The following is a 23,397-nucleotide window of genomic DNA, read 5'->3' on the forward strand; positions in this document are numbered from 1 at the left end:
AATTGCTGAGTCATTGTGTACTATCTGTTTAGTTTTATAAGAATCTGCTTGATCTTTTCCCAAAGTAATTATACCATTTACACTTCCACTACAGTGCATGAGAGCTCTGATTGCTCCACATCCTTGCCAGAATCTGGTGTGTTCAGTCTGTTTAATTTAAGCCATCCTAGTGGGTGTGTAGTGCTTTTTACTGTGACTTAATTTGCATTCCCTGATGACTAATGATGTACAGTTTTTCATATGCATATTGGCTACTAGTATATCATCTTTTGTGAAATGGTCACCTCTTTTGCCCATTTTCAAACTAGGCTGTTTATTTATCACTGAGTTCTAGAAGTTCTTTATATCCTGGCTATCAGTCCTTCGCTGTATATATATTTGCCAATTTTTCTCCCAGATATGACTTGCCTGTTTCTTTCCATTTTTGGTTTATTTTTTCCTATTAATTTCCTCCCCCCCCACCTTTGTTTTATTTAGAAAAAAAATTTTGACATGTATACACAGCTATGTGTATTTATTTGTTTTTGGCTGCGCTGGGTCTTCGTTGTTGCACTTGGACTTTCTCCACTTGTGGAAAATGGGGGCTACTGTCTAGTTGTGATGCACAGGTTCTCATTATGGTGGCTTCTCTTGTTGCAGAGTATAGGCCCTAGGCTTCAGTAGCTGCAGCTTGCTGGCTCTTGGGTGAGTGGACTTCAGTAGTTGCAGCATAGGGGCTCATTAGTTGTGGCTCATGGGCTCTAGAGCTCAGACTCAAAAGTTGTAGAACATGGTCTTAGTTGCTTCAAGACATGTGGAAACTTCTTGGACCAGGGATTGAACCCATGTCCCTGCACTGGCAGGCACATTCTTATCCACTGTGCCACGAGAGAAGTAATCCTATGAATTATTTTAATGCTGTCTTTTGACAAGTAGACATTTTTGAGTTCAGTGAAATCTGATTTAGCAGTTTATTAATTTATGGTTATTGATTTTTCTGTTCTGACTAAAAACCTTTACTTACCTCTGAGTCATGAAGATATTCCTTAATGTTTTCTACTAAAAGCTTTATGGTTTTAGCTTTTGCATTTAGCTCTATGATTTATCTCAAATTTATTTTAGTATATGTTTAGAGGTAGAGGTTGAAGTTTCTCTATATTCCCACATAGATATGTATCTAGTCAAGTGCCATTTGTTGAAAAGTTTCCTTGCCCCCACTGGATTGCATTAGTATAATACTTTTGTTAGAAATCAAATGACTTTATAATTTTGTAACTATATCTGGGCTCTCTATTCAGTTCCATTGATCTATTTATCAATCCTTTTGCCAGCCAGTACCATACTGAATTGATTTCTTTAGCTTTGTACTAGATCCTGAAGCCAGGAAGTGTAAGTCCTTTAACTTTGTTCTTTTTCAAGTTTGCTTTGGATATTCTGAGGCCTTTGCTTTTCTCTCAGCAGTTTTTTTTTTTTAATTTTTAATTTTTACTTTATTTTGCTTTACAATACTGTATTGGTTTTGCCATACATTGACGTGAATCAGCCACGGGTGTACATGAGTTCCCAATCCTGAACCCCCCTCCCACCTCCCACCTCATATCATCTCTCTCTCAGCAGTTTTTAAAGTGCATTTTTTTTCTTTACTTTGGATCAGATCCAAAGCTTGCTTCCTTACTGACCTCTAAGTAGGAGGGAGGCAAAAACCAGATCCAAGTAAATCTCCGGGGGTGGGGTTAGGGGTGGGTGGTTGAGGGACCAGGCAGGATGTTTGTTCGCCCAGTTATACACTTTTGATTGGAATGGGAATATGTGACAAAGCACAGAGTTTTTACCACATTATTACCTAAAGCTGCCTTGACCTTTGGCATATGCAAAAGTTTTGGTTTCATTCTTTCAGCTATATTCATTGAAAAAATTAATGATAGTAGTTGCTGCAGTAAAACATTCTCCACACTTTCAGAATCATGCTATCTATTCTTTTCATATTTCCTGTAGCTGCAAGAGCTAGTTTAGTACCAACACAAGGCACTTAATAAATTTTGTTAACTAAAATTTGTGTTATTACAAGTCATAATATCAGAGTGTTAAAAGAAGCATTAAAGCTCACCTAGTTCAATCCTCCATCTGATCATAAGGTTTCCCACTAAATACCAGCGTGTACTGACTTATATAGTAACAGGGTACTCACAGCCTTAAGCATCTACAACAGTTCATTCCATGAATTCCTTTCAAAATCCATTGGGAAAAACAAAACAAAGCGAAAACCTGACTGTTACTGCTTCCATAAGGGAATAAAGAAGACTGTGGTCCCAAACTAAGATCACTGTTATTCCCACTGCATAATTTATAGAACTTAGAGTCAGACTGTGAGGAAGAGCAGCTTAGGCATATGCAATTGTAAGAGTACAGCTATTTCATCTGATTCTGATATGCCACTCTTCCCTCTCCACCAAAATTAGAATTTATTTCAATTAGAGCAAATGTTTCTACAGGGGATATAATACTTGTATAGTATAGAGAAGTCCTAAAATGTGTCATTTATCTAGTATCTAACTATGAGTGGCATATAGACTCTTAGCAAGAGTCTAGTTGCTGTGAGTGGGGGATACTCTGTTGTGATGCATGGGGTTCTCATTGCAGTGGGCTTCTCCCTTGTGGAGCACAAGCTACAGGTGAACGGGCTTCAGCAGCTGAAGCTCATGGGCTCAGTAGTTGTGGTTCACGGGCTCTAGAGCATGTGCTCAGCAGTTGTGACATGCATGCTCAGTTGCTTTGCAGCGTGTGGGAAAGTCTCAGACCAGGGATCCAACTATGTCCTTTGTGGAATTCTTAATCACTGGACCACCAGGAAAGCCCCTATTCTAAATATTCTAAGTGAGCATCTTGATGTGGGGGAGGGATACAATCCAGCTTCTTCCTCATCATAGTGTCATAGTGATGACATAAGTACCTTTAGTCTAGGAGGAGCCCCACTCCTGTTTAATTAGTCACTGACATCCTAATGCTCTACTAGTGTTTGTAGATTTAGTTCTTGAAAGATGACATCCATCATACCTGTGTGGGATATGGAAACAGGAGCAGAATGTATTCCGGCCAGTAGGGCCTCCCAGGTGGCGCTAGTGGTAGAGAATCTGCCTGCCAGTGCAGGAAACGTGGGTTGGATCCCTGGATCTGGAAGATGCCCTGAAGTAGGAAGCGGCAACCCACTCCAGTCTTCTTGCCTGAAGAATCCTATGAACAGAAGAGCCTGGCTGGCTACAGTCCATGGGGTCACAAAGAGTCAGACACAGCTGAGCACATACACACTGACGGCCTATGCAGGATCTCTCACCTCTCAAAATAATGAGAGGAAGCTAGAAAATAAACCGAAAGAATATGTTATTAAAGATAAAAGGAGGGCCGAGAGTTGTGGCAGAACAGGCTCATTGGAAATTGCCTCTTGTTTTAATAATTACATTTTGGTTTATTAAAGCACTAGGTATTAGCATAATTCTAACTTTCACCTACAAAGTTAATACAGTGTAAGCTGCCTGGGAGTTGGAGACATATTTCTGTGGGTTGGTCTAGTAAGCTCATACTTTGCTTTTGCATCTAGGGGTAATATTTTTTGGGCAAGGACTTTACAGGCAGATTTAAATTCCCAGCTAAGTCAAGCTACATATTAAATATTATGAAACCAACACTAAAAAGTGACTATTGATGAGAATACTTTTGCAGCTAGTCTCTTAGCCTGTAACTTCCAATTTTGCTTTCTGCAATGTTATTCTTTTCGACTCAATCTTCAAGTTTTCAACTTATAGTTGTTGTGCCACAGTTTTAAAATTACTTATTGTTTATAAATATCACTTTGCAATCTAAAGAAAGAGTTATAAATTACTAATCAGGATTTTTATTTTTTAAAATTGTAAAGAGTTTTGAATTATTTCTACCTCTTTTTCCCAAATATACTGTGAATCTTATTTGACAGGTTTGTCTTTTGCTATCCCATTAACTCATAAGTCTACCCTTAACCCTGATCATCTACAATTGAGAAAAAATAAGTTTTAATATCTAATAATACTGTTAGCCAATCATCATAATAGAATGACAGATTGCAAAATTTTTGAGGGCAGAAGCTCCAATTCACTTGCTTTTGTATTCCTTTTAATACTTAGTTCATCTCATGGTACCTACTTTTAATACCTTTATTCACTTTATTGTTATATTTGGATAGATGAAAAATCCAGCAAAATTCACCTTTATTTAGGGTAGCTGAGTTTTTCTAACTTTGCATTATTTAGGGTAGCTGGCAGCCTTAGTTTTAAGTTGTTAATATTATCTCCATTGTGACTAGATTGGCACCAGTGAAACTCTTAAACTTGCTTAAAAATCATCTATTTTTATCCAGGAAAATTGTTACTATGGCCCAGTGTTTATTCCTATGAATTATTGTGGTGAGTTCTGTCTAAATATAGTGTTGTCTTCTTCTCTCCAAGTGGCCAGTCTGACCCTAAATTTCACTCCAACAGTATGGATTTGGCAAACAACAATATGTTCCATTAGCAAAAAATCCCTTCATTTAAATAAATGCCTTCCTTTCCCTTAAAAGTACTTTTATTTGAACTGAGGGACTTTGGGCTACAAACAGACATCCTTCCCTTGAAAAGTAACATACAATAAACATCTTGAGATTCCTACTTAGAGAAACTTCATAAAATAAGAGAGCAGAGTATCAGGGACATAAGGTGCTAGTAAAACAAATTATAAATTTGTAAATCTTGGTCCATAGGGTCACAAACAGTAGGACATGACTGAAGTGACTTAGTACATATATCCAATTACATTGTTAAAAGAGGTTTGAACAGACTGAAGAAAGAGATGTGATGGTGGCAGACAGTTAAATCTACTGCAGAAGGAAAGCTCACTTTAGGAGTACCTGTCATATATTGTTCCTTATCTGCAATTTCCATCTGCCGCTGCACTTTCCTCATTTCTCTGGATTTGTATTTGGGGTGCTCAGTCATGTCTGACTCTTTGCAGCCTGATGGACTGTACCCTTCCAGGCTTCTCTGTCTATGGAAATTTCCAGGCAAGGAAACTTTCCTGGAGTGGGTTGCCATTTCCTCCTTCAGAGGGATCTTCCTGACCCAACCTACTGTGTCTCCAGCTTTGGCAGGCAGATTCTTCACCACTAGTGCCCCCTGGAAAGCCCATTAACTTGGATACTTAACAGAAATAAAACCATTAATGAGACTTTAGAAAAGGGAAACCTCTTGTAAGATTCAACACTGGAAACATGAAAGAGGGTGGAGGAGGGATTATTGCACTAAATGAGATAAGATAAAGCTTGGAGTGTTAGACTTTTTTTTTTTTTTTTAATAGGGAGTATGCTTTCTTTAGACTTCTCTGGTGGCTCGGATGGTAAAGAATCTGACTGCAGTGCAGTAGACCTGGGTTCCATCCCTGGGTTGGAAGATTCCCTAACAAACCAGAATGACTACCTACTCCCATATTCTTGTCTGGAGAACTCTATGAACAGAAGAGCCTGGTGGGCCACAGTCCATGATGTTGCAAAGAGCTGGACAAGACTGAGCGACTAACACTTCACTTTTATGCTTCCTTTAAAGATACAAACAAACAAAATACACAGAGCTGGGATTGCAGGATGCACTGCCCACCTGTAAACTAGAAGTAGGGACTGTATGTTATTAATCTTTGTATTCTTTATAAGCAGGACTGTATCTGGCATATAACAGATGCCCAGCAAACAATTGTTGAGTGACTCAATATTCAGCTCAATATAGTGGTAATGGCAAGACTCAGTTTGAGATATTATTTTGGGTCAAATTAGAGCTACTTATTTTTGGATGGGGCTGGAAATGTTTTTGTAGAGGGAAGTTGGGCCAGGATTCAGTGCCAGCCCTGGCAGATGGATTTTTTTCCCCTAAACATTTGTGTCCCACCTCAACCAGAAAGGGATCTGGGTGATTAGGAAGGTGGAGTCTACTAATAAAGCTTTGTAACAGTTCAGGAGGCACTCTATTAAGTGTATTCATCCCATGCCAATTTAAGGGCATATTTCTCAAGTTACGTTTACCTAGGTTTGCCCCAGAATGAATGAGTCCTAGTCTGTTTTATTGTCAGTATTTCCCTCTCGTCAACAATTCAATTATTATTGTTGTTATTACTGAGACACGTTCTTTGATCCTTCGAAATCCTGCTCAATCTAGGCCTCAAGTGTTCCTGTAAGTCTCAAGGGAAAACGACTTTGGCTGAAGTCGGCGCCCAAAGCCACACCCTCCAAGAGGCCTTAAGAGACCTGGGGCTTTCCTGGCAGCTACTCAGCTGCTGGCAACCACGCGGCGCGTCGGAATCCCATGGCTTGGCACCGAGGTCGTCCCCGTGGGAGGCCGGTCCCCTTCCTCCGCGCCGCGGACCAGCCGCTTCTGGCCCGGACGCGGCCCTTCAAACCGCCCCGCCCGCCCCGGGCTCATTTGCATAGGGACGCGCGCGGCGCCGGCGAGCGGGAGGGCGGGCGCGGCCGGGGAGGCGGCGCGCGCGCGCCCTGACAGCTCGGCCCTGCTCGCTCACTCGCTCGTCCCCGGCTTCCGAGCACAGCATGGCGGTCAAGGTGACTCTAACTCTCTGCTGCTGCCTTTATTTCATAAGAGACATTCCAGGGACCCTGCCTGCAGCCCCTCACCTCTTCCCATTGACTCTTTGGCCTGATTGTTAGATGGCGTGTCCTGGGGCTCCAGGGAGAACTGTGCGGGGCTTGGACCGGAGGGAGAGGATGCCCGGCGGGGGGAGGGGAAGGAGGAGGGATTGTGAGTTGGAGGGGCTTGTAAGGACCACTGGTCGGTGAAGGAGGAGGAGTATCCTGCCCTAGGTACATGGGATTGTGAGCCAGCAGTTGGAGGGCATCAGAAAGGGAGTGGGAGGAAGTGGCATGGAAAGCCGGGGATACCCAAGGCATCCGTGTATTGTGGTGGGGGAGGGGATGAGTAATTGAGTATTTGGGGGCCTCTGGAGCCAGGGGCAGCGGTTGGCATTTGAGCTGCAGGTGACAGGATGTCTAAAGTATTTAGAAACGTTGTAGCTGCTTTCACTATTTTAGGTTGGGTGGAGAAGGAAAGAGGCGTGGAGATAATTATATTCTGCATTGCTTTCCACGGGAAGAAAGGCCAGTAGGCCATGCGATTAATTTGGGTGTTCCAACTTTGCTGTTGTTTCTACTCTTGCTGGACTCTTGGTTTGAAGGTGGGTGGATGCTCACTGTGTCGCGAGTGGATGTGGAGTAAAGTAAGGGCTTGATCCTCATGGCCTTTCCTTTCCAGCCCAGGGGAAATCTATCTGATAGTTTGCTGTTTCTTAGGCTCTTCACACCTGTCTTTCCACCGTGTGATCGCACAACTCCAATTTGACAGTTGTTATCAGTATTAGTGCTTTTAATTTGTTTTCAACTAAATGCACTTGTAAAAGATAAGAGCATTGATTGTTAGCATCTGTGAACTCTAATCTGCAGAGATTATGTGATCTCTAGTGAAGCATTAACTGGCTTTTTTTTTTTTTTTCCTTACAGACAACCAAGCGAGGTGATCCTCAGGAGTTAAGAAACATATTCCTACAGGTAATGGCTTCTGTGCTGTGCTTCTTCTTGGTAGAGCTGGGGTGGGGGGAAGGTGTAAGTCTAGTACTTTTTAGGCCTTAGCTTTCAGGAATGTTTTATCAGTATTTTCATGTTTCCTTCAGAACATGAGAATAAATAATATAGATTATAAGTCTAATTTTATTAAGATTTGATAAAAAGATTTCCCTCAAATTATTGTTTTCTTTTAAATGACTTAAGACATTAAAAAAAAAAATCACTAAGGAGAAAAATTGCACCTTCCCTTAAGCATTGTGACCAAAATAAAATTTCAAAACATATTGACACACTTGTGCAATTGATAGGTATGATTAAAATTCTTTGTTCTTTGAAAATTATGTTTATAAAGTTTTCCTGCTTCTAAGCTACTCTCTTTGCAATTTGTTACAGAGATAAGAATAATATAGTTATTCTTAATTTGTGTGTGTCTTTTCTGCCTCCATTTATTTTTATTATATCCATGGGCTTTGGGGGTTGTGTTACAAAATGTTACTATCTGTGATTCTTGCAAGAATCCACCTTCAGTTCTCTAAATTTTTATGATCAGTGACTTGGCTGTAGACTTTTAAAAAATTGGCTTAGTTTTTTGTTTTGCTTTATTTCTTAATTTCAGAAGTTCTGCATGCAGGAAATTGTGTCTAAGTATATATAAAGGGAGACAAGCTTAGGTGACCTACCAAATACTGTATTTTTCTGAATTCTTTTGAGAATTTTTGAGAACGGGTCTATTCTGGACCCGTTCTTGTATAGAAACTTTGACCTTGGGCAGGTCCCTGCTGGGTGTTGTAAAATGAGAGGTGATCTTCCAAGGCTCCTTCCAACTCCAAAAGTCTTTGATTCTATATTAGGAACAGATTCTAACATGCGCATCAGCCTGGTGCAGATGACATTTTTATCTGAGAAATGTAGATTGCTTAAGCTATTGTTGGGGAGGAGGCTGCATAGATGACCAATCAGTGAAAATGAGAATCTTAAATTTTATAAACTCTGGTAAAGGGAAGCATCATTTCCAGAACAAAAGTAATTGTAATAGAAATGTTCTGTTTGTGGTTTGAAACCTTGATTTCTCACAAGTGTTCTTGAAAATAACGAAAAATATGTCAGTGTTAACCATACCATGTGCTCAATTGTTTCATGAGGAATTCATGTGATATAGTTAATTTTGTTTTCTAAATGAAGTAGGCATAGGAAAAATGAGTGGAAATGCTTCATGAAATAATGAACAGAGTACTGACCAGGTGTTGGCAACACTGGGTTCAATTGCCAGTCCTGCCCCTATCCTGTGGTTTTACCTGTGAGCTAATTATCTGGCTTTCCTCTTCTCATGTTGTTCTCAATGGGCTGTAAGGAAATGGGAATTGAAGTCCTTTCAGCTTTAAAAATCTTGTGGAAAAAAAAATCTGTGATTCTGTATGGATTTGATTTTGGAGAGGAGAGGGCTGGGACGATGCCTAGCTTTTTGAAAACTTTCAAATTTTATCTTTTTACACGTTATTTTGATGATACCCTTACTTTTTATACTGAAAATTTGTGGAATTCATTAACTACATGTTTAGCAGTAATGGTAAAGCATTGACCCAAGAGTTATTGATAAGGGTCAGAACATAGATACTACCTTCTGGTAATTGAAACAGCTTGATATAGAATATAGTTAGTTGAATCAGTTTGAGGGCTATTAGCAAGTAACATAGATTTCAAATTTATATCTTAAATACTTCAAACTATAGTTACTTGAAGCTATAGGGCATTATTTAGAAACAGTTTTGTTTTAGATGCATATGGTTTTTTAATATTTTAGAAACAATAGCAGGCAAAAATACATACTATGCATTTCTTTAGCAACTTAACATATTTATCGAAATAGTCACTGGCAATTATTTACTGTGTGTCATGTATGTACTTGTCTTTAGTTTAGTAGACAGTAACATGTTGAATAATTAAAGGGGAGAATTGAGCCAAGACTTGAATGGACAGGTAAACATGACTAGTCCCTCTTTGAGACCTGTCCCATATACCACAACTTGTGGTTGAGGGAGTCAAGAACAATGAAGGGAAATATGTGACCTCTGGTATGATAGTCAAATTGATTTGTCTAGATTCTTGTGGTCATGTAATAATAATGACAATGGCTATTATTTACTGATCATTCTGAAGTATGCTGAACATTGGCCTAGTCTTTTGGGGTATTATATTAATTTTTTTTCTTTTTAAACTGACGTATAGTTAATTTACAATATTTCAGGTAAGGATATCTTATTAATTTTCATAACAACTTTTCTGCATGCGTAGTCACTCAGTCATGTCTGACTCTTTGTGACCCCATGGACTGTAGCCCACCAGGCTCCTTTGTCCATTGGATTCTCCAGGCAAGAATACTGCAGTGGGTTGCCATTTCCTTCTCCAAGGGATTTTCCTAATCCAGGGGTTGAACCTGGGTCTCCAGCATTGCAGGCGGATTCTTTAACAACCTTAGGAGATAGCATTATTGTCCCTGTTAAATCATGCTCAGTCGCTAAGTTGTGTCTGACTCTATGACCCCATTGACTGTAGCCCACCAAGCTCCTCTGTCCATGAGATTTTTCTAGGCAGGAATACTGGAGTGGGTTGCCATCATACCTGTAACTCTTGATTCTCCTGCATTGCCAGACAGATTCTTTACCACTGAGCCACCTGGGAAACCCCTCCTGTTAAATAGATGAAGTTGAATGAGTTGGTTAATGTCACTTAGCTCATAAATGGTGGACCCTGGATTCTAATCAAACTCTAGAATCCATATTCTTAACCCTTACATGATACCACTTGTGGGTTCTTGAACTGGAATGAGTTTTGAAAGCTGCTGCTGCTGCTAAAAGCTAGAGGCATGTAAAAGTCTAACCACAATTGTGTTTGTTAAGAAATTAAAGCAAAAAAAAACTGGTTTGTTAGGTGATGAAATATAATACCTTTCCACTGTGACTATCTAGAACATTTGGCCAAGGCCTTCGGATTTGAAACAGTAGGAAGGCACTCTGGGTTTCTCAGTGGGCAAATTGAAGTGGGTAAATTCTGGCAGCTCTTTGTGTATGTTGGATAAAGTGTGGAGAGGTTGAAAGTAGGTAGAGAGATCTGTTAAGAGGCCATTGAAATAATTCATGTGGGAGATAATGACCTGCAGTGGCTGATGGCTGGGGAAATGGAATGGAAGCACGATACCAGGGACTTTGGAAGGGATGAAATCAATTGCATGTGGTATTAAATATGAAAGGAAAGGAAAGGAAAGAGTAGTGAATCTAGCATTTTTATGATAAATGTTAATTCATAAGGCATGTATTTTAGGAGTTGGGTGAGGGCATTGTTAAAGTTTGGTTGCTAAATAAATGTGTCCCAGTAAGTTGAAGTCAAATACAAGTTTTGTATAGGTGGTAGATGAAACCTTGGATTAGGAGGATTAATTATAAAATAAACAAGACAGGGAATAAAGGACTGATTTATAAGTGATATTATCAATTGAAATGGAAGGAGGAGGAGTGGAAGTGAAGGAGAATGGCCTCATGGGAGTTTAGAGTGTCACAGAAAAGGGTCTAGTCAGAGAGTGAAATCTAGGTTTTTCTGTTATTAATATAATTTTGTTTTGGTAGGATTTGAGGGGTCTTGAATTCAGGGTCGTTTGAGCTAATTAAAGACCACAGAGAAGATATAATTTTGAATTTTAGAATGCAACTGAAAAGTTCTGGAAAATTTAGATCTGTGGCATTGACTGTCTAAATTCACAGCTAGCTGATGTGGCTCACAGTCATTTGTAAACAGCAAAATACTCCTGTTTGAAAGTGATATTATACCTGTTTAATGACACTCCATTTTATGTGCAAGTCTATTTAGATGCAAGTTGATGAGTAAGTAAGCGTTTTGATTCTGAGTATAGAGAAATAGGTTTTTTTTTATGTTCATCATTTCTCAAATTTTGATAAGCCGTGTTTTCTATTAATTAAAAGAAGAGAACAATAGTACTCACTAGGATTCTTTTTCCTGCCCCCTCCCCCAAGTACATAAAATTGGAGCACAGCAAATGAATTCTTATGTATTAGACTGCTGTAATTTTACAACCAGCTGTCAAGCTAATATTTTACTGTTAGTACCCTTGAAATTGTCAATTCTGGATTTATGTCTTCTTTTACCTCTCTCAGCCATACACTATCATTGACCGAAATCTGCTCCATCAGAGGTATAGAGTAGCAAAAGGAGACACTGGAGGCAGTGAAGAGGAAGGTGAGGTAAGGACAACAGGGATGTCATAGGCTGTTTGTTATACACCTGGCAAATTTAAAAATGAAGAGTTAATCTGGTTTGGTCTGTGTTCTGTGGCAAAGTAGGTTGATCAAAAAGCAGTTTTAAGGGACTTCCCTGGTGTTATTAGGACTTGGCTCTTTCACTTCTGTGGCCCTGTGTTCATTCCCTGGTTGGGGGAGTTAAGATCCTGCAGGCCGTACAGTGCTGCCTAAAACCAAAAAAACTGTTTTAAGATTTTTGAAGATCTCTTTTTTTTCTTTTTAAATTGGTAGATTTTTCTGTTGCTCATTTACCAATGTATTCTATGATAAAGGCAATACATGTTGAGACTGTAGCATAATATATGCTAGACCCAAAATGTGTGGCAATGTAGAAATCAAATACTATTTTTATCCTTTTTCCTTATCACCAGTGTAACTAGAAGATCGTATCCCATATCAAATTATGAAAATCCATTTTTTCGTGTTTATTTTACATTAGAAAATAAGTAGAAGATGCTGCTGCTAATGTAAAGAAAACAGTGATTCTTCTTTAGGGTTTTTATGATAACATAAATTTTTAATTGAAAGAAATGTCCTTTATTCAATAAATATTTTTTTTGACATATTATATACTTATTTACTTTTGGCAATAACCTGCAGCTGAAAAGGGAGTTAGCTTTTAGCAGGAGACTCTTCTATTTTGTTGAAATATGAGTTAGGGCTATGTTTTCCAAAGTGTAGGAAGTGTATCACAATATTATAGTTATAATAAGAGAATCAGGTATTGAAAGCTGATAACATCTACTGAGGCCAAATGTGGAGAAAAATGGTGCTCTCATAGTACATTTGTGGAAACAAAGACTCTTTGCAAAGCAATTGGCAATGGTTTAAAATAAAAAGATAACCATTTAAAGAAACAATCCTATTTTGGGGATATTTATCCCAGAGAAATAAAAATACTTATAAGAATGTATATGTACAAGATGGTTAGTGGCAGCACTCAGTTCCTCAAAAACAAAAAAAAAAAGTTGGGGGCACAAAATAAATGCTATCAAAGGGCAGTGGTAGAAAAATTATGAAACGACAACCATGGAAAATTAAGCAGATACTAAAAAGAATGAGTTAGACTTACTCCAGCTGATTTAGAGGGATTTCAAATGTACTATAAATGAGTCTGCCTGCAGTGTGGGAGACACAGGTTTGACCCCTGGATCAGGAAGATCTCCTGGAGAAGGGAATGGCTACCCACTCCAGTATTCTTGGGACTTGCCTGGTGGCTCAGATGGTAAAGAATCTGCCTGCAGTCAGAAGACCCAGGTTCAATCAGGATGATCCCCTGGAGAAGAGAATGGTTACCCACTTCAGTATTCTTGCCTAGAGAATTCCAAGGACAGAGGAACCTGTCATGCTGTACTTCATGGGGTCACAAAGGGTAGGACACAACTGAGTGACTAACAGTTTTTTTTTTCTTTATAAATAAGGAAAGACACGTGTGTATATGGAAGGATAGATAATGTTAACTTGGTTGAGGTAAGAATTCAGGGAAAATAAAAACAAAATCTCAATGTATATGTGTTAAATTTTGAGTAAGTGCATAATTTAAAAGTAAGAACTTAGTAATTCAGCTGCTGCTGCCAAGTCGCTTCAGTTGTGTCCGACTCTGTGCGACCTCATAGATGGCAGCCCACCAGGCTTCCCCATCTCTGGGATTCTCCAGGCAAAAACGCTGGAGTGGGTTGCCATTTCCTTCTCCAGTGCATAAAAGTGAAAGTGAAGTTGCTCAGTCGTGTCCGACTCTTAGCGACCCCATGGACTGCAGCCTACCAGGCTCCTCCACCCATGGGCTTTTCCAGGCAAGAATACTGGAGTGGGTTGCCATTGCCTTCTCCGTAGTAATTCAGAAGTGAAGTTGCTCAGTCGTGTCCAACTCTTTGCGACCCTGTGGACTGTAGCCTACCAGGCTTCTCGGTCCATGGGATTTTCCAGGCAAGAAGACTGGAGTGGGTTGCCATTTCCTTCTCCAGGAAATCTTCCCAACCCAGGGATTGAATCCAGGTCTCCCGCATTGTATGCAGACACTTTATCGTCTGAGCCATCAGAACATGAAGTTCAAAGAGACTTCCCAGCATGAATTGAGTTGAAGAAACCAGTAAGAGACACACAGAAAGTGATCTATAGTTTTCTTAGCCATCTTGATTAAAGGTTTTCACCAGTTTTTCAGGCTATAGGAATTGCAGATAATAGCCTTTATCTTTGGTTTATAAAGTATTTGCCATAAACTATATAGAGTTCTTATTTTTAAAAAAGTATTAGGCATTAAGGGCATGCTAGCAACATAGTGGCTTGGCGTGCTGCGACTCATGGGGTCGCAAAGAGTCGGACATGACTGAGCGACTGAACTGAACTGAGCAATACAGTGAAGACTTTATCCTTGAATCAACTAGACAGATGAAAGAATAATTAAGATTAAAACACTAGAGTTACTAAATGCTATCTATGTCCTACTACCTGGAGAAGGAAATGGCAACCCATTCCAGTATTGTCCTACTACCAGTCAATACATTTTTAATTGCCTAATAGGCTAGGCACTGTGCGAGGTTTGTAGGCACGACAGAGCTGTTTAATGAAGGTATGGGTATGACCTCACATTCTGGGTAGGGGTGACACAGACAATAACAAAGACCACACGTTAAAAAACAAATATTAACCACAGGATTGTGACAATTCCAGTAAGTAGAATGATGGAAAAGGTGATCGTTTTTCAAGATGGTGGCCAGGCCCCTAAGGAAGTGATATCAGGGCTGAGAACTGAAAGGTAAGTAGAGAGAATTCCACATGTGCAAAGGCCTGGATGTGGATAGGATTTGGTATGTGCAACAAACAAAAATGAGGCCAGTGCTCCTGAAGCCTCAGTGAGTGCGGGGGTGAATGGCCAGTAAGAGATGAGGCTGAAGGAACCACACCAAGCAGGACCTTGTTTATAGGCCATGAAGAAGAGTTTGGATTCTTTTCTAAAAAAATATTGTGGAACCTGTAGGAGGTCTTTCACCTTGAAAGTTGAATGATTCAGTTTATATGTTAAATCGATTGTACTTAAAGATAGATCATATTGAAATGTAAGCTTTCGCATATATTTCCGTGCTTTCTCATGGATTTTCTACTCTACCTTGAGTAGACTGTGATTGTTCTGATTTAATTTCCTCCTGTCCATAGCATTCTTAGGATATCTTGATCTGGGCCTTGGTTGACTCCTTTTCATCCAGGAGGCAACAGAATGTAGCCAGAACCCTACATGGGCTTTGTAATCTAACCAGAATCTGAATCCCCTTTGATCCCTTTTGCTGAGTGACCTTAGGTGTTTACATTTCTGTGGGAGTCTGTCTTCTCATCTGTCTAAGAAAGGATAACTGCATCTAGCATATAGGAATATTACAAAGATAAGATAATGTGTAAGTAGTGCCTGGCACTCAGACAACCTGGTAAAACTTAGTTCTTTGTCGCTTTCCTATTCTTCTGAGCTGAGGACTTTTCTTTCCTGAAAAGGATCTCAGTCTCTTGTGTTCCCCAGGTCACTATGCTGGACCTGGAAAGTGACTAAGGATGCTAATACGTATTTATGATTATGTACATGTAATCAGTTAGTTATTAATTACATTCTTGAGATATACATCTGAAGATCTTCACAAATCCCCATATTCAGAAATATCTCCACAAAAGATAATTTCTCTCTCAAGCGTATAGATCCCGAGAAGGGGTAGAGCCATGATTAAAAACTGGGAGACTGTGGAAGTATGTGCAGAGTTTTCATTTAAACCTTCTGTTGCTCTGTCTTAACCAGAGAAGGAATAGTAGTCCAACCAAGGAACACCAAGACGCAGACCTGAAAGAGAGATTATAATTCATTCTTTGTTTGTGGTTTGTGAAAACTCATCTCCCTGTTCTGTTCAGCTCTCTCTCTCTTAGCACTGCTGAAATTTCTGAAACATGGCTCACTGAAACCAGAGCCATGGCTTCTAGAACTGTACTATTGTTTGTTAACTGTTAGGTTGTAGGGACTATTTTAAGCTTTTTATACAAATCACTGTATGTAATCCTCAGGACAGCTCTATAAGGTAGGTGCCATTAATATTCCCATTTTATAGATGAGAAAACTGAGCCCCAGAACGGTTAAGCAACCTGCTCAAGGTAATATAGTAAATGGAGGAGACTTGCTTTATGTGTGTTAATACAACTTGCCTTATTTACTTAACATTGTATGGCAATGCAGGTATGGTAGTACATATAGAATCATTTCATTTTTGGGGTAGCCTTTTTTATTATGAAAAATTTCAAACATATGAATTTAAAGAAAATAGCATAATGAATTGCCATCTACCATCACTAATCTTCGACTGTCATGGTTAATTTTGCTTCATTTATATTGCAGCTGCAGGGGATTATTTTGAAGCAATTCTCAGACATCTTATCACTGCATCCATAAATACTTCAGTGGCTATCTCTAAAAGATGATGACTCTGAAAAACAAACCAAACCAACCACAATACTTTCTTGTACCTAAAATTTTTCCTTAACAAATTAATTTCAATTCAGAGTTGCAGTTTCCATGCTTGTTTCTTTTTTTTTTTTTTAAGCTATTTTATTATAATCAGGATCCAAGCCAGGTTCCTACATTGCTAATCTGTCGTCACTGCTCCCTGCCAGGATAAAAGGCCTTTTTTCCTTATGGCAAAAATCTTGCTATGTAATCAAGGCTTACCGACAGTAAAGCATTTGATACACCTAGGAGCTACACCTTGATTATCAAACACATGATTTGTCCAGGCTTGTAAATATATATGCCCCTTGAATGTTCCCATGGTTACTTAGACCAAGAAATTGAAGTGTTTTTAAGAACAATGCAAATTATTCAACTTAATCTGCTATGAAACATTCTAGTTCCAGTTATTGAATTCTCTGGGGTCGTTATTTCCAAGGTTTTTGGCCATTTTTAGGGGTTAAATTGTTTTAAAAGACTTAGCTTATTATGGTAACTTCTGTTAATTTCAGTGATTAACTGGAGTCTTGCACCTCCTCACTGTGTTAGACATTGCATGGTAGCTGACAGTAGGCCTTGATGTAAAAATACACATATTAACACAAAAAGAAGATAGTATTTCATGAAACAGTCTGAGGAAGGCAGGTTTCTGGAGAATTCTTTTTGGAATATTAAATAGATTTTGTTTCCAGTGTAAGTGAAATATGCAACTGAAAATGCTAATTAGATGTATAAAACTGCCTTTTCCTAAAAAATGCATGTGTGCTGCTGCTGCTGCTGCTGCTAAGTCGCATCAGTCGTATCCGACTCTGTGCGACCCCATAGACGGCAGCCCACCAGGCTCCACCGTCCCTGGGATCCTCCAGGCAAGAACGCTGGAGTGGGTTGCCATTTCCTTCTCCAATGCGTGAAAGTGAAAAGTGAAAGTGAAGTCGCTCAATCGTGTCCGACTTTTTGCGACCCCATGGACTGTAGCCCACCAGGCTCCTCAAATGCATGTGTAGATTATAGTAAATACCAGAAAAATTTTGTGTCACTCATTAAAATCTTTTAAAAAATTGATGTGGCTTCATAGTGTTGCTAAAATCAATGAGGCTATATGTATTAATCACTTTTTCTCATTAAAATATTATTTCTGCTATTGAATTCCGCATTGCACTATTGTAACCGAATTTGTGTTGTTGGATCTGTTGTGGTCTTTGCTTGTTACATCGAGTGCTTGAGTAGTGAAAGGGCATGCATTCCGGACTAAATTTGGCTTGCATTAGGAGTAAGAGCAGTAATAGTGAAGGACAACAAGATTAGCTTCGTGTGCTCAGCTCTTGCCATGGTAGAAGTCTTTCTCTTCCTTTGCTCATGTAATTTCTTTTTTCTGTGTAGGAAATGCTCTGTGTGATATTTGTAGTTACCAAATTTTGTGACATTGTCCTTTGAGAGTTAGAAATTGCAAGGATGTTGCAATCTGAAAATGTCAGTTTATCTCAATTGGAACAAAGTCAGGGAGGAACAGTTTGTTTTGACTCATGTTACAGCCACATGTTGGATAAGCAGAGATGAAGCTGCCTAGACCAGTCAGGACTGATTTTCTGATAAACCCAAGAATAGTAGGAGCCAACCCCAAGGAAACGTTGGTTAGAATAAGGGTGAAGAGTTAGTAACTCATTCATGTTTGAGCAGAAGCAGAAAAATTCAGTATGCAAGGAGGAAACTGGAATCTGCTGCTTTTTTGTGTTTCTAAGCATTTTAGAATAACTATGTCAATCTGCATTAGCTTTACAATTTTCAAGTACTTTGATGTTCAAGATCTCACTTTTTTCCCTTAAAAAAGATCTACCTTTCTGTAATTTCTCATTAAAGAGACTCTGAGAAGTGTGTGTTTGCTCCAGAAATCTCTACTATTTAACAACGCAGGAGATTAGAACCTCTTTTCTGACCTTAGTTTCAGTGTCCATCATGCCATGGTCTCTGAGTGACTTGAGGGCAGGAACTATGTTTTCTTGGTTCTGCATCCCTAGTGCTAGGCCTAGTGCCCAGCACAAAGTTGGTACTTGGTAAATGTTTTAAAATGAATGCAAAATAACCTTAAAGATTTAAGCAGATTTTTGGCTTAATAAGAAGTCCTTCTAGATATATTACCTTGGTTTTGGTGGCCGTACTGAAAAAGAAAATCCTTGATCTTGACACAGTGTATAATTTTTAAAAAGTAACCAACTTTCTAGTCACAGCCTATCAGAAATTTCCTTTATAATTTCTAGAAAATCTTTTAGAAATATAAAAATTAAAAACGTCTGTTTTTAAACTTACACCAATTTAAACAGATAATTTATATCATTAGAACTATTTGGGCCTATTTACTCATTCATGTTCTTGTTAAAACTATTTGGGCCTATTTACTCATTCATGTTCTTGAATTTTAAGTTAACCTTTTTTTTTCTTCCCTTATTCAGTGGAAATGTAGTGTGTAAACTCTTTGTAAAGTCTGCTTTGTAATTAACCTGTGATGTTGGTTGCATACATTCTAAAGGTTACTTAAGGTTATATTTGGTAAAATTGCAAAGGAGTTATTAGTATCCAGTTCACTACAGTCACGTGAGGTCTTGATGTGTTGATCTGTTGGTTTGATAGAACATTTCTGGGTAATATGATCGTCTCTTTTAAAGCTCGAGGTAGTTCAGTGAAAGTATAACATAAATCTGTGTACGAAACCATACTGTCTTTTATCAGCAATGATTTTGATTGAATATATAAAGATTCTAATCTTTCATTAACATCCATTTTCTTTCTCATGCTTCAGAATGTCAAGGCTTTTTCAAACACATGAACTGTACTCAAAGTATTTCTGGAAATGCCAAAACTATGGGCACTTTTACATTAAAACACTTCAGTTAGGTTTTAAAAAGTTTAATTGAGAAAATAGACCACCTATTTTTTTCCTGAAACTGTCAGCTACTTCTTGTCTATGTCTTTTATGAGTCCTTGACTTCTTGCCCAAGAAGGATTTATGACTGCTTAAGAAACATCTTTGAAATGGCAAATGATTAACTCTAAAGTTATTTGGAATATGGATATAATATTCGGCTAATTTCATTTCAAGTCATTTTAGTTCGGTCTTTGAAATGATAGGAACAAAATAGAAACAATATTGTGCAACTAAATTAATATATTAATTTTTTAGCATAAGTGTAAGCCTAGGAGATCCAAAAGTTTGTCTTAAATTGCTTTTTTTCATTTTTTGTGTAGACATGCAAGTCATTTTGGTTAGCAGAAAAAGTCTTAGTAAGCCCACTTAACCTTTTCTTGTTTCTAGCTGTGTTACTTTAGGCCATGTTTCCTTTTTTTGTTTGTTTAAGCTTTGGACATGACTGAAGCGACTTAGCAGCAGCAGCAGCAGCAGCAGTAAGCGTTATTATTATCCAGTCAGTTAAAATCAGCATTAAAAGTAATGAAGTTATTTAAAATAAATAGGTCATTCTTATTTTAAAAAATATTTTTAGTTTAACTGTATCACCCATTTTTGAGGTACCTGCTTTTCTTTGTTAAGGAAATGTTCTAGCCTTTTGGCTGACTGTGGGTAGATTCTAGTTTCAGATCTAAATTCCCTCTTCTGTTTTGTCTGTTCAGGCAGCAGGCTCAGTGACATTGCCAAGTAATTGTCTCTAATTTAATGAGTTAATTAGTTAACTGTCTCCTGCAGAAGTCAAGTACTGACTCCTTATTGCTGAGAAGACTTGTGTTTTTTTTCCTCTGAGCTATGCACTTTATCTTTCAGTTAAAATAGACTAGGAGAGTTGGGAAAAACTCTAGCAAAATACCTCAGGGTAAGTGATTCTCTGGCATCATTTATAACCCCAGTTATTGGCAAAGCCTGTTCCAAGTACATGTCAACAAAAGCAATTGATTTCCTTGCTGGCTACTGTGTCCTTGGTGGTTTGTGCTAAGGCTGCTCCATTTCCTGATAGTTTTAAAGTTAAGAATGTTGGTATTTCTGTGTGTATGTAATCTGTGTATATAGTGGTGATAGTTTGGAATAAGATTCAGGTATTAGATATCAGACAACTTTGTGACAAAAAGAAATGGACACTTCAGTCAGTTCAGTTCAGTCAGTCAGTTGTATCTGACTCTTTGTGACCCCATGGACTGTAGCATGCTAAGCCTCCCTGTCCATCACCATCTCCTGGAGTTTACTCAAACTCATGTCCATTGAGTCAATGATGCCATCCAACCATCTCATCCTCTGTCATCCCCTTTTCCTCCTGCCTCCAATCTTTCCCAGCTTCAGGATCTTTTCAAATGAGTCAGCTCTTCACATCAGGTGGCCAAAGTATTGGAGTTTCAGCTTCAGCATCAGTCCTTCCAATGAACACCCAGGACTGATTTCCTTGAGGATGGACTGGTTGGATCTCCTTGCAGTCCAAGGGACTCTCAAGAGTCTTCTCCAATACCATAGTTCAAAAATATCAAATGGACACTTACTTGCTTTATTTTGTCAATACTAACTGAAATGTTTTCATATTGTTCCTTTTGAAAATTAATATCTGCTAATTAAAGAAAGCAACTCAATTGGGAAGTGAGAGAACAAAGATCACCATAACCCATCTCTTATATTTACTTGTTTTAGTTCTTAATTATTTAAAATTTCTCATAGAAATTGGCCCAGGAGTCTTTGTTAATGAATATGAGCATTTTTATGGTTCTTTATGGGCTTCCCTTGTGGCTCAGATGGTAAAGAATCTGCCTGCAATGCAGGTGACCTGGGTTCAGTCCCTGGGTTGGGAAGATCCCCTGGAGAAGGGAAAGGCTACCCACTCCAGTATTCTGGCCTGGAGAATTCCATAGAGTGTATAATCCATGGGGTCGCAAATTGATGCTTTTGAACTGTGTTGATGGAGAAGACTCTTGAGAGTCCCTTGGACTACAAGGAGATCCAGCCAGTAAATCCTAAAGGAAATCAGTCCTGAATGTTCATTGGAAGGACTGATGCTGAAGCTGAAACTCTCAATGCTTTGGCCACCTGATGAGAAGAACTGACTCATTGGAAAAGACCCTGATCCTGGGAAAGATTGAAGGCAGGAGGAGAAGGGAATGACAGAGGATGAGATGGTTGGATGGCATCACCAATTTGATGGACATGAGTTTGAGTAAGCTCCTGGAGTTGGTGATGGACAGGGAATCCTGGTGTGCTACAGTCCATGGGGTTGCAGAGTCAGACACGACTGAGCAACTGAACTGACTGATAGTTTTATATATATATATATATATATATATATATATATATATATATATGTATATGTATATATTGCTAAATTACTTTTTAAATTTTTTTAATTGGAGGATGATTACAGTATTGTGTTGGTATTTGCTGTATAGCTGAATCACCTTTTTAAAGGACTGAATGTGAAAAAGCAAGATGGATAGAACCGTGTGAATAGTATGTTATCACTTGTGTTAAAAAGACAAGGATAAGAATAATCATCCATATTTGTATGTATATATTGGCATATATAGGGCTTCTCAGGTGGTGCTGGTGGAGATATAAGAGACATAAAAAATGTGGGTTCATTCCGTGGTTTGGGAAGATCTCCTAGAGAAGGGCATGACAACCCACTCCAGTATTCTTGCCTGGAGAATCTCCATGGGCAGAGAAGCCTGATGGGCTACAGTCCATAGGGTTGCGAAGAGTTGGACCAACTGAAGCAACTTAGCGTGCATGCATGAATATTGGTGTCTATGTATATATCTCCTATATATAAAATTGACTTATGCACAAAAAAATCTCTGGAAGCATGTGTGAGAAATTGATTGCCTCTGGAGTGAGGAATTGAGTGAATGGGAAGAGGTGAGAGGAAGACTTTTTTCGTTGTATATTCTTATTTTGAATGCTGTGAATTGACAGTATTAAAACCACAAATAAAACAAAAAGCCTCCAGCAATGGGTGAGAATCCCCACTGCTTTTTCATTTTCACTCCCACTTGGGCGCAGGCCTCAGTCTCTCTCCCCTGGATCTTTGCAGTGGCCACTGCTTGGTCTCCCTGCCCCCAGTCAGCTTGTCTTTTCTCCTGCCCATCTTTCACATTGCTGCTGGGGAAAGCACATGTCAGATCATGTCTCTCACTTCCCAGAATTTCCAATGGCATCCCATGGCCCATAGGATAAAGTTCCAACTCTTTGTTTTAGCATTCCAAGTCTTCTACTATCTGCTCTCAAATTGACTTTTCAGTATCACTTCTACAGATCCTTATATACCCTCTCTTTGTTATCTTTCTCCAGACAACACCCCCCTCCCCCCAAAAAGAAAGAAATTCATTTTTTAAATTTCTGTTTTGTTTTTTTTTAAAGCCTGAAATACCCTTTCTCTCGATTTGCAGTTAAAACTGAATTTTGCTTTCAAGGCCTGTTCTGAACATTATTTTCTTTTTCCTCTCTCCAACTCCTTGCCATCTATCCTCAAAATGAATCATTTATTTTTGATTTCCATCGTATGTGTCTCATACCTTTGGCACTCATTCTACTTAATTGCTCACTTATCAGTTGCTTACATTCTATTTTTAGACTTCCTTGTATTGATCCCTCTTTCCAGCCCCAGTAGTCTTGCCAACATGGTGCCTTTCTCCACTCCTGCCTGTCTTTTACCCTGGTGGTTTTCATATCTTGGTAAATGTGTCAGATTATGTTATACATGGAAGAATTTTGAGGAGAAGAAGCAATTGATTAGAATTAGTAGAATCCACTCAACATCATACAGTTTAATTTTTCTTTATTCTGTTTGCATGCCTATTTTGAAATGTCAAAGATTATTTAGTTTTCATTTTATAGATATGTGATATATATCTAGAGGCCTGGGAGGAGAATGGCATTGTTGAAGGACTCACAGTGAATAAGTTTAAAGCCAGGGTGTAAACACAGGAACCTTTCAGGTATGACTTTTATAGCATGTAGAGAGAGCATGACTTTATTTTGGGGTTATACTAGTTAGGTGCTTTTGGTAGTACCAGCTAGTAAGAATGTGTCC

At 38.7% G+C, this 23,397-nt stretch overlaps 1 protein-coding gene across 4 annotated transcripts in view; it reads left to right on the top strand.

Moving 5' to 3' along the window:
• The first annotated feature begins 6,311 nt into the window (after positions 1 to 6,311).
• SLC25A12 (solute carrier family 25 member 12) overlaps positions 6,312 to 23,397 on the top strand; it is a 98,697-nt gene continuing 81,611 nt past the window's right edge. Inside the window, exons 1-2 of one of the 4 annotated variants that reach the window (XM_069577218.1) lie at positions 6,312 to 6,589; positions 7,541 to 7,588. In XM_069577218.1, the coding sequence (XP_069433319.1) occupies positions 6,578 to 6,589; positions 7,541 to 7,588 (60 nt within the window). In that variant the 5' untranslated portion in view covers positions 6,312 to 6,577. Of the gene's footprint in view, positions 6,590 to 6,874; positions 7,219 to 7,540; positions 7,589 to 23,397 lie in introns of those variants that run through there. The other 3 variants (XM_069577219.1, XM_069577217.1, XM_069577220.1) reach the window with 3 other exon arrangements.

This window comes from Ovis canadensis, chromosome 2, assembly GCF_042477335.2.
Source record: "Ovis canadensis isolate MfBH-ARS-UI-01 breed Bighorn chromosome 2, ARS-UI_OviCan_v2, whole genome shotgun sequence".
NCBI lineage: Eukaryota > Metazoa > Chordata > Mammalia > Artiodactyla > Bovidae > Ovis > Ovis canadensis.